Source organism: Melanostigma gelatinosum, assembly GCF_949748355.1.
Source record: "Melanostigma gelatinosum genome assembly, chromosome: 16".
Classification (NCBI taxonomy): Eukaryota; Metazoa; Chordata; class Actinopteri; order Perciformes; family Zoarcidae; genus Melanostigma; species Melanostigma gelatinosum.
The window spans coordinates 5,433,915-5,444,521 of NC_136649.1; the positions used below are offsets into that span (position 1 = coordinate 5,433,915).

The 10,607-nt window shown below is 44.6% G+C and overlaps 2 protein-coding genes across 2 annotated transcripts; one reads left to right on the forward strand and one right to left on the reverse strand.

Annotated features, from left to right (window-relative positions):
* Positions 1-282: 282 nt before the first annotated feature.
* On the forward strand, positions 283-5,454 carry LOC306790856 (b(0,+)-type amino acid transporter 1-like; the record flags this gene model as incomplete). The annotated part of the gene is made up of 6 exons (XM_079287378.1): positions 283-999; positions 3,678-3,811; positions 4,602-4,731; positions 4,817-4,941; positions 5,035-5,122; positions 5,224-5,454. 6 exons carry the CDS (start codon positions 283-285, stop codon positions 5,452-5,454), a joined length of 1,425 nt encoding a protein of 474 aa, XP_079143504.1.
* Positions 5,455-6,625: 1,171 nt separating this feature from the next.
* adprs (ADP-ribosylserine hydrolase) lies at positions 6,626-10,371 on the reverse strand. The gene is made up of 6 exons (XM_079287192.1): positions 9,982-10,371; positions 9,218-9,314; positions 8,885-9,092; positions 8,358-8,545; positions 8,168-8,268; positions 6,626-7,474 (listed from the first exon to the last, which is right to left on the reverse strand). The coding sequence occupies exons 1-6, from the start codon at positions 10,178-10,180 to the stop codon at positions 7,080-7,082; spliced, it is 1,188 nt and encodes a 395-aa protein (XP_079143318.1). The 5' UTR covers positions 10,181-10,371; the 3' UTR covers positions 6,626-7,079.
* Positions 10,372-10,607: the final 236 nt, after the last annotated feature.

Below are 10,607 nucleotides of genomic sequence, written 5' to 3' on the forward strand. Positions count from 1 at the left end.
TGTTTATTTTATTGGGAAATGAATGGAGTTGCCTCTGCAGTTTCGATACAAGAATAATCATATCTAAGGAATTGCATTAGATAAGATGTGAGTTTGGAATCAAGAACTGGACGAACTGTTCAAAGATTTACAACTATGGATTTAACATGTAATCTAAGTAACACATTAAGCTGTTTGTATTATCTCTCAACCAGTTGTGTGTGCGATGTGTCTTTATCAGTGTGTCTCCTCTGTCAGGGTGAATAACAACTATTTCATCATCTCTCTCATCAACGGAACAACATGGTGGTCAAGGAACCTGAAGCTCTGAAAATGAAGCGGGAAATTGGTCTTATTGGAGGTGTTGCACTAGTTTCTGGAACTATGATCGGATCCGGAATATTCATGTCCCCACAGTTTGTATTGACTTATGTGGGAAGCCCTGGGGCCAGTCTGGTGATCTGGGCTCTCTCAGGACTTGTAGCAATATTTGCAGCGCTGTCCTATGCTGAGCTTGGGACAGTCATCTCTGAATCTGGTGGGGACTTCATCTACATACTGAGGATATATGGTTCATGCCCTGCTTTCTTTGCAGCAGTCACTTTTATCCTGGTTGTGAAGCCGTTCGGCATTGCAGCAATGGCAATTAGTATTGCAGAGTATGCTCTAGCACCCTTTTACACGGGCTGCCATCCTCCTCAGCTAGCGGTGAAGAGTGCTGCAGCTGTTGCTATACTGGTTGTTGCCACGGTCAACATCTTGAATTCTCGGATTGCCATCAGAATCCAAGTGGTCTTCTTTGTGGCCAAGGTGCTGGCATTGACATTCATCGTGATTGGAGGAATAGTGGAGCTCATACAGAGCAGCAGTGTCATTGTGGAAAATTTGAAAGTTGAGAATGCATTTAAGGGCACTCGGTACTCTTTAAGCACTCTAGGAATGGCTATTTATCAAGGACTCTGGGCTTACGCTGGCTGGTACAACTTGAACTATGTCACGGAGGAGCTGAAACTACCGGAGGTGAGGCTGTAAAGAGCTGGCTTGTGCATGTGTGCTTAAGTGAGGTAATAATAGCATCATTGCAAGTTGTTTTCAGATGACACTGTTGGGGTCTGACCAAATGGCTTCAATATGTGCTGTGGACAAAGAGAATCAGGCCTTAACTTTTTCAAGCAAAGGTTTCATCCTGATTTGTAGTTTGATAAGAACAAACCTCCTCGGGAGGAATTTCACACTCTGGTGTAAATTCCCCCCCCCCCCCCCCCAAAAAAACCCTGGTAACCTGAATGCACCGCTGCAATCTCATTGGCTGAGAGCCAAGAGAGCCAGGACCCCTGTGGTTCCTTTACTGTTTCTACAAAACTACCTGCAGCCCCCACCTCAACGCTTTTTCCAACATTCCCTCCGGGGTAACAGGAGGCACGCAAACATTCTCTTCGCCCCGGACCTCCGTCCCGGCTGCAGAAGATCCAGCTCTCCCCCCTCCAGCATCACGCTGCCGACGCAGCCACGAGGAAGCCGCAGGCCTTCACCCCTCCACAAACCCTGACAGGTCACAAGCCATTTCGCTGGACGAAACGACAGTGTTCCACTTTGAGTAAGGCTCCTCAGCCCACGATAACGAATCCGCTTCAGCGATCCGTTCTCCGCTTTTTGCTTATTTTTCTTTTCTGTGCACACATTCCGGCGAAGGAAAGACGACCAAGCCTCCCTCCTTCACCGACGATTCCCGGTAAGACGCACGGACCACGCCGTCAGCCGAAGTTAGATCACCCTCCCTGCAGCGAGGATAGATCACGTCTGCGTTTCGCTCCAGAGCGAGCTCACGCCACGACAACACAGCGCCGGCAAAGCCGCGTTGCAAGCAAGCTCCCCCTGCTCTCCCTTCCCGACGAGGAAAACGGACCACGTTGCCACGAACACACTTCCACGTTGCAACGACGCATCGACAAGTAAGATTCTTGGCATCTGGGCATAGCTTAGCTTAAATTAACGTAAGTTTAATTCAGGTCATTCATTTATATGTTGATATTCCCGTGTTTTTGTGTGTTTAAGTTACTGTCGCGTGATATCGAGATATTGCGCAACTCCTCGCGGACGAGAGAAGCTCCGCTGTATTCGTGTATTAACTGCTATGACTGTTTATTTGGGATTCTTTTCATTCATTGTCTTCCACTCGTGTGGGAGGTCTCTTTTCATTAACTCGACTCTGTGAGTGAGCTGAGGTGCTTGGCTTATCACGGCATATGTTACCGGCAGTTCAAAGACGACAGCGGTATACTTATGCGTGATAGAACCATCGAACTCAGGCTCCCTACAACGCGGACCACATGCAGAAGTTTGATTCATGACCCCCACCTTTGCTCTCTTTCTATCTCTGCCCCTGGGGAAACCCCGTTGAAACGATCGCCTCACATCACGTGCTGCCCAGGCACACGTGATTACGTATAGCAGTCTCACCGCCATTTTGTCCGAGTCACTCGACTCTGCCATCTGGTGGTAGTTTAGCTGTAGTATCTTAAGGCCCCTCCCCTTTTGGCCCACGTCACTCGGCGCCGCCATCTTTGTAGTCTTTAGCGGTAGCTGTAAGACTCTCCTTCCTCTTCACCCACAGACCCACACACACACATACACACACACACACAGACATACACCCTCATCCATTTTATTCATTCTTTAGTTTAGGCATATAAAATTGTATGATAACGTTTGTTGGTTGCAATATTAATTGATTTGATCATTTATTATTTTGATTTAATAAACTCTGTTATACTTTAAGGAGCAGTCGTCTGTGATTACTTGTGCATATGTATTTGATAAGACTGTATGTAGTAGCCTGTGCTCGAACTTAAAACCTTCACTGTCACTGAATGTATAGTCATACGCAGACTATTGACATTATGAGTGACTACTAATTATGAGACTTAGTTTTATCGTTTGGTTATTGGTCCCTGTTCGCAGGGTGGTGCCCCGTTGTTATTAATAATCATTAATAATTGTTACATACATCAATAATTCTATTGATGTCAAGAATTCAGTTTCTTAAATGCTGATAACCCAAACACGCTCCTTTAGTTCCCAACAACACCATGATAAAGATTATGCTGGGCCGATGTGTCCAAACAGGTGTCAGTGCTAAGTCCCATGAAGACACTCAGGGTGTGATTGTTTTCCTGCAATTGTTCTCTTATCTAATTGTGATAAAGGTGTGTGCCAGCCAGTGTTGTCATCATGTGAATGTTTGCAGCGAACACAAAATGTAGCAACACAGCAACCAGAGGCAGTTGAAAGGTCACGGAATAGTTTTAGGGAGAACATGCAGTACACAGATTACACCATTTATGCTGATCTGGGCTGTATTTTTTTGTGGTGTAAAGTTAAAATGGATGATTTAATACAAACAATGATTGCAGAGAGTCACAAGCCAGTACATTTTCTGTTCTTTTCCAAGAACATATTTACCATAACAGCGGCAATTTAAATCACTTTTTTGTGACATCTCTCATACTGTTGCATTATTTGGGAAATGTTTGGGGCCATAAATTTAGAAAATGTTTGTGGAGAAAGCATGAAAATAGTGTTAATGTCAATAAATGTTTTCAACCTGAAGTCAATCCCTTATTTCAGTGCAAATAGTATCCATTGTGCGACCTTGTACACATTAACCAGACCATAAAACAGATTTTGTTTTCCTCCAGGTGAATCTTCCGAGGGCTGTTGTGATAGCCATTTCTCTGGTGACTGGCTTATATCTGCTGGTGAATGTGAGCTACCTGACTGTAATGACGCCGAGAGAGCTCATGTCCTCCAACGCAGTAGCAGTAACCTGGGGGTAAGACAGCACCCGATGTCACGTATTCTTGCTGTTAAAAGTACAATGTTTTAAAGGAGTATCAAAGGAGTACTCTACCAGTTTAGCATTGAACTCCTATGACATACTCAGAGGTTTTTTTTCAAGTATCAAATCGATTCAGCAGAACTTGAGATGTTGTATTTTTTTGTTCCGTACGCATCTTTCTTAATTGTCAAAGCCTGGTGCCTACTTTTCCCACAATGCAACATGGCCACAGACAGTTCGGTCAGAGATCCCGGTGTGCTATGCTATTAGTGGCCAATGTAGCCTCGAGCCGCAACCCTAAAGCCGAGATGAGGAGCGCTACGGAAGTATAAACTCATATATTTTTATATCCATGTCACCCATGGCAGGAATCTATCAGATTCCGCACAGCCCCCTCTGGAGCTACAAACATCTTCATACAACATCTTTCACATGTGCAGTGGTGCTCCCTAAAACCTGTACTTTGATGTGTAAAAATCGGTTCCCCTTCAATCGGAAAATAACTTTTTAATGTCCCCCCGTCATCAACCTGGAGCAGAAGCACATCAGGAGAGATTATGCATTTATTAGAAGAATTAATTATACACTTCACATGAACACAGTTAAATGTCAGCGAATCTGAGAGAGTTTATGAATCAACAATAACCTTTTGAACCGTGAAAAGTAATCTGAATAATGTATCCAAGCCCTGTGATGAACTTTCTTCGTGTAACAGGCGGCTTTTAAAACAATTGGAAAGGGTGCTCTTGCAGCTTTTGTTGAGAACCTCCACCTTGTTCCACAGGAATAAGGTGTTAGGAAGCTGGGGCTGGATCATGTCTGTGGCCGCAGCGTTGTCTGCGTTCGGTTCACTGAATGGGACGTTCTTCAGTGGTGGCCGCGTGTGCTTCGTTGCGGCCAGGGAGGGGCACATGGTGAGAGGCTCGTCTTGTGATTATATTGTCCAGCACGAGACTGTTGACCCGAGAGTTTTCACTCACCCCCGTGTTCTCTTTGTAGCCAGATATTCTGGCCATGGCTCACATCCACAGACTGACTCCGTCTCCGGCCCTGATCTTCACCACCGTCGTCTCTCTTCTGATGCTGATCCCCGGAGACTTCCAGAGCATTGTCAACTACTTCAGGTGAGTAGGATTTTGCTTGTATCGAGTGTTGACATTTCTTCTGCATTACTTGTATCAAGAACTGTTTGTATTTGTCTTCATTGCCGTTCTCAGTTTCACTGCCTGGTTTTTCTATGGCATCACCCTGTCTGGACTGCTCTATCTCAAGATTAAGAAGCCGGAGCTCCCCAGGCCGTACAAGGTCAGTGTCACACACGTTCAATCTCATCATACATTTTTTATTGTCTTTTCGTTAACACTGGAGGAGAATTACCTTGTGCCTGTCCCTTCCTCTCTCCACAGGTTCCCATCATACTCCCCATACTGGTCCTCATTGTGGCAGTATTCCTTGTGCTGGCACCCATCGTAGACGATCCTCAGATTGAATACCTCTATGTGACTTTATTTATCTTCAGTGGCGCTATAGTCTACATACCCTTCATCCATTACAAGCTCTGCCCGGGGCTGTTGACCAAGTTAACAGTGTTCCTGCAGCTGTTCTTGGAGGTTGCGCCAGCAGAGAAGAACCTGTGATTTGGGCAGAACGAATGAAACATTGCAGTTTATATTCAATACAAACCTAGTGTTGCCTTCCGTTTCGCATTGATAAATTGGGTTGTGCGTTTGAATTTTAGTAATCTGATATGTATATTTGCATATTTGCACATTCCTTGTCAATTTAAAGAGCACATGTGAAAAGAAATATCATTCTGAAATAAATCAGTTTTCAAAATGTCAATCTTGTACCAAAAGGTGAAATATGCCATATTTTTTTTCTGAAATCTTAAACATTTTTTGCCTATAAAACAGCAGGTGGCGAGACAGAGCATGCACTCTAACATCTGAAACCTGTTATTGTGAATTTGTGTTTGACAAAACAGCAATTGGTTATGTGCACACCGCACAGAGAAGCTCAGGTTACAACACACACTTCCTTCTCTGTAGACATTACTCCAAAATTATCTTTACATAACAAATAGTTTTTCGCTGCACTATTAATGCTCTGAATGTTGTACAGAGAACCTTTAATTTCCATTCCAGTTTATTATAAATGCTCATTTGCAAAAGGTTCCGAATCAAAGATACATAAATGTATTTTAAATAAATGTTTGCAACAAGAAAGAAACAGGATTGTATAACAATTTTCCACTTTATTTTGTTTTCTTGAATGATGACATATTTGATTTGGGGTAGCAGGAGTCCTCAGTGACTGTCCTGCACAATATAAAGACTGGAGAATGATTGTTCTGTTCTCCACAAACACCGATACCAGCGTGTAAACAGTGTGCGAAACAAAAATAAGGCATCTCTAAACAACTATTGGACCATTTACTTTTCATCTAGCACCATCATCAGGTCAAAATTGGAATTTGTCTAGTATTTGGGTTTCGAACCAAATACCTGCAAAACTACTGACATTCCCACCAACCCCCGTTGTTTGTTGTGTTTAGTGCTAATTAGCAAATGTTAGCAAGCCAACACAAAAGTAAGATGTCACCTGGAGCATGTCAGCGTGATGACATTAGCATTTAGCTCAGTCTCACCGCTGTGACTGTGGTCTTCTGGTTTTCTTAATATAGCAATCTCCTGCAGCCTGTAGGTTAGGAGTTGTGCTGGGCTACAAGATTAGTAATAAGACATCTCAGCACAAATTTGCTTTTTGAGTCTTACATTCGAAATAAACACAAACAGAAAAAGTGAATTAAAAAAAAAAAAGTTTATTAAATAATTGTTATCCACCAAAAGGATCAAACAAGACATGGCTAATTTATAGTGCAACTTTCACATGATGAAGGATTGTTCAACACAGAGCAGGGAAGGGAGAGAGGTGTGTTAGTGTGTGTACAGACCAAATTTCTGTATGAAACACAGTCAATCCAGTCCATCTGCGGACATCTTGATGTTTCTTTGTTCGGCTTCACCATTCTGTTACCTGACAAATATAGCATTTACATTTTTTTCTACGTTTGGGGGTCTCAGAAAATAATGAGCTGTGTGACCACTAAAATAATGTTGCAATGTTCAGATATCATGCCCTTAATTAAGTTCCCATTTAACCAACACAGTTTGAAAAACAAAAAGGTATTTGTTAAGGGTGAGTGTGTAATTTGTGTGTGTTCAAGAGTCCTTTTTTTGTTTTCCAAACTCCAGTTGAGGAATCACTCAGCTCCAGCTTTCTTCTCTGTGCCGTTAGAAGCGCTTGACTTGCTTTCAGGTGCATCTTCGCAGCTCCGCCCCCCCATCCCACTCCCGCTGCCTCCCTGTGAGGACCGGTGGTACAGCATGCGGAGCCGCTCTGCGTTCACGTGTGCGTCTTCTGCCCCCTCGCAGCACCTAATCCACGACTGGGGAATGGCCTCAATGCCATAGTGGGCCCCGGCGATGGCCCCCGCCATGCAGGCTATGGTGTCTGTGTCCCCTCCCAGGGCCAGGCTGTACGCTATTGTCCTCTCCAGGCCGCCGTAGTTCGCCGGGAGGCACTCTCTGGGCTGCAGGCAGTGGAGGACGCAGAAGATGGCAGTGGGGACCGAGTGGAGCGCCGCAATGCCGTTACCTGGAAGGGCAGACGGGAAGATGTTGAGTGACACGAAGTTGGGGAAATTGAATTTGAGCATGAGCTGTTCACAAGGCAAACATGTTAAGTAAATATAGCTGGGTTCAGTGGGGCTGCAACACAGAAGACAGTTCCATCACCCCAATTGAAACAATTCAATCGCTCTGTCCAAAGACAATCAAATCTTTAACTCAAGAGCAGAAAAATGTAGATCATTTCTCAACTACAGAATGGTTTTCAAGATCCCTACGGAGGAAATGGAATTCCATCCTACGGTTATGTGTCATCATGAAAACGGTTGGATGGAGGTGAAACGAATAGTCGGTTAATTAAATAGTTGAGCACTAATTTACCACTTATGGGTTTCTTCATCTTTCTAATAGTATACTGAATATCTTGTGATTTTGGATTGTTGCTTGAACAAAACAAGCAAAGTGAATGAGTCAACTTGGTCTTCAGGAAACTGTGAAAGGTGACATTTCCCATATTTTAAGACGAATGATTAATTGAGAAAACATGCGTCACAGTAATCAATACAAACTGTCATTGGTTGGGACCCTATATAATAACAATACAAATAGAATACTGTCTGTATAAAAATATAGGTGTTGGGAACTGTCAATGGAGAGACAGCAAAGGATGGATGGGTACTAAAAACCTTTAAGATTAAATCGAAGATGAACAGCTACTGACCCAGCTCAGAAATGACCTCCTCTATGCTGACCGTGCTCCTGTCCATCAGGTCTCTAACTCTGTGGAGTCGCTCGCAGAACGGCTTCTCTGCTTCTTTTAGGCTGGACGGAAACACGGTGTTAAAAGATTTGATGCTAAATATGCCAATGCACAGCAGGTTACATCTCGGACCTCTTCATGTACCACTCACATTCTGGCATCGTTGCGTGTCTCATCGTTGCTCTCCACTTCCTCCATCTCTGTGATCAGCCTGCTGATGAACTGCTGGGGCTTGTCTATCGCCCCCTGCAGGGAGAGGTGCACAGCTAACGCCTGTAGCACCGCACCGTTATAACCCAGAGAGCAGGAGTGGGTCAGCATGGCACCCTGACGGGCGCACTGGAGAGGGACAAAGGAAAGTCATCAAACCCAACGAGTCAGTTGTCCTTACCTGACTCGGGTCCTGGTGATGTGGGACTTGACTTGGCATTAAAGTTACTATCATCTTCTAGGCTTAAGTATCTTTGTGTGTTAGATATATCGTTTTAAATGAATGAAAAATGGGAATTGAACTTAGTGGGCTGATTGTTTCTCACTTGGGCCACAGCTTTTTATGACTGGGCAAGAAATTAAACTAGTGCACACATTTACAGACTCACTGAGACATAGCAATTCATAAAATGTGCACAGCTTTAACATGCATGTCACCAAGGATGTGTGTTTTTGCCCACTGCTCACCCTTTGAACATCAGCTGGATCGGGGAAAGCCAGCGCGAAGGGAGCCGCCCTCATGGCTCCCCCGTTCCCAAAGGAGCCTCGACCATTAAACTGGTCTTTGGCCGGCTGGTACACGTCACTGAGCTGAGGGGACGACAGCTTCTTCAACACCTGGATCACTCCAGAACCATAGCCACGACCTGGGGACATGCTGTACTCCTTAGCAAACCTAGAGGGGTGAGACACCAGAGCTTCAGTTTGTGTGTGTGTAAGTGTGACCCTCAACAACAATATTGCCACCGTAATGCACACTGCAGAAGAAGCCATTGTCGTTGGCAGTGTGTACTTGAATACCTGCGAGCCATGTCCTGCTCATCAAAGCCAACACGGGTGAGTAGAGACTGGACCACACAGCGTGCCATTGCCGTGTCGTCACTGTACTCAAGGATACCTAACACACACACACACACACACACACACACACACACACACACACACACACACACACACACACACACACACACACACACACACACACACACACACACACACACACACACACACACACACACACACAGAAACACTGCATGATGCACGAGAACATCTTGCATCACATATCAGTATTACTGGAATTTCAGCATTGTCTGTAAATTAAAGAAATTAATCAATTATTTGGTGACTTGACAAGTAAAGATTATTCGCCATTTTTCTCTGATGTTAAAGTGAAGCTTGGTTTTCTCAATATTAAATGGGATACTTTGGGTTTGTGGAGGTCCTTCTGGGTACCCATAACTGGTGCCCATTTTCTATTATTTCGATGTATTGCTGTAAAGTATGGTAGAATAAATAGATGGGAGTGTTTCAGAATGACTGCAGGATTTTCAAGTGTTGGTAAGCCCCTATGTAACACTAAACGTTACTTCACCAAGATCATTACCACATAATAATATCGGGTATCTGGGTAATAGCAAGCTAGTACATACTTACTGTATAACCGACTTTAGACCAAACGTTTCAAGAGTAATGTATCTCCCGCTGCTATCAGTGCCGCCCTGTATTATGGTAACGTGGTTTCATTTCCCGCGGACACTGGTATGAAATCTCATCCTTTCACTTACCACTCCCTTTGGTCTCGTCGTCCAGGTTGCTCAGGTGCTGCAGCACGCTCTCCATGGGGACCTCCTCCGCTCCTTCAAACTCTCCGCCGACACAATCTCCCAGCACAGCCGCGACCAGCGCTCCTCTGAACCGGGACAAAGACGCCGCCGGGCCCCCCGCTGCCGCCGCCGCCGCCGCTCTCACCGTCGTCACTGCCATTCATTCGCTGGTGAAGATACTTCTCAACGTACAGCTGAGGAAAACACCCCGCTGGTTGGCCAACCAGATTGTCGGACAGGGGAGAAGATACAAAGCAAGCGACGATAAAAACAATAACAAATGTCGCCTCAACTCCGCCTCTCTACTGTTTCCTGAAAACGTTTTGATGGCCGTTTGACCTCGATGAGAGCGTCGGGTCGTCGCACATAGAAATACGCTTATATAGAAGATGCTTCCATTACCAGACAGGCTGCTGTCTGGTGTGGTTTGACCATTTCTATCAAAAGGAAATGCCTTCGATACCGCAGTGGATGCAATACATGCAACCAACTGTGTGTGTAAAAAAAATAAGATATTTATCGGTGCCTTTTGTTAAAGTTTAAAATGGGACATCAGTAGAAGTAGACTGTTTTGCCATTGTTAGCAC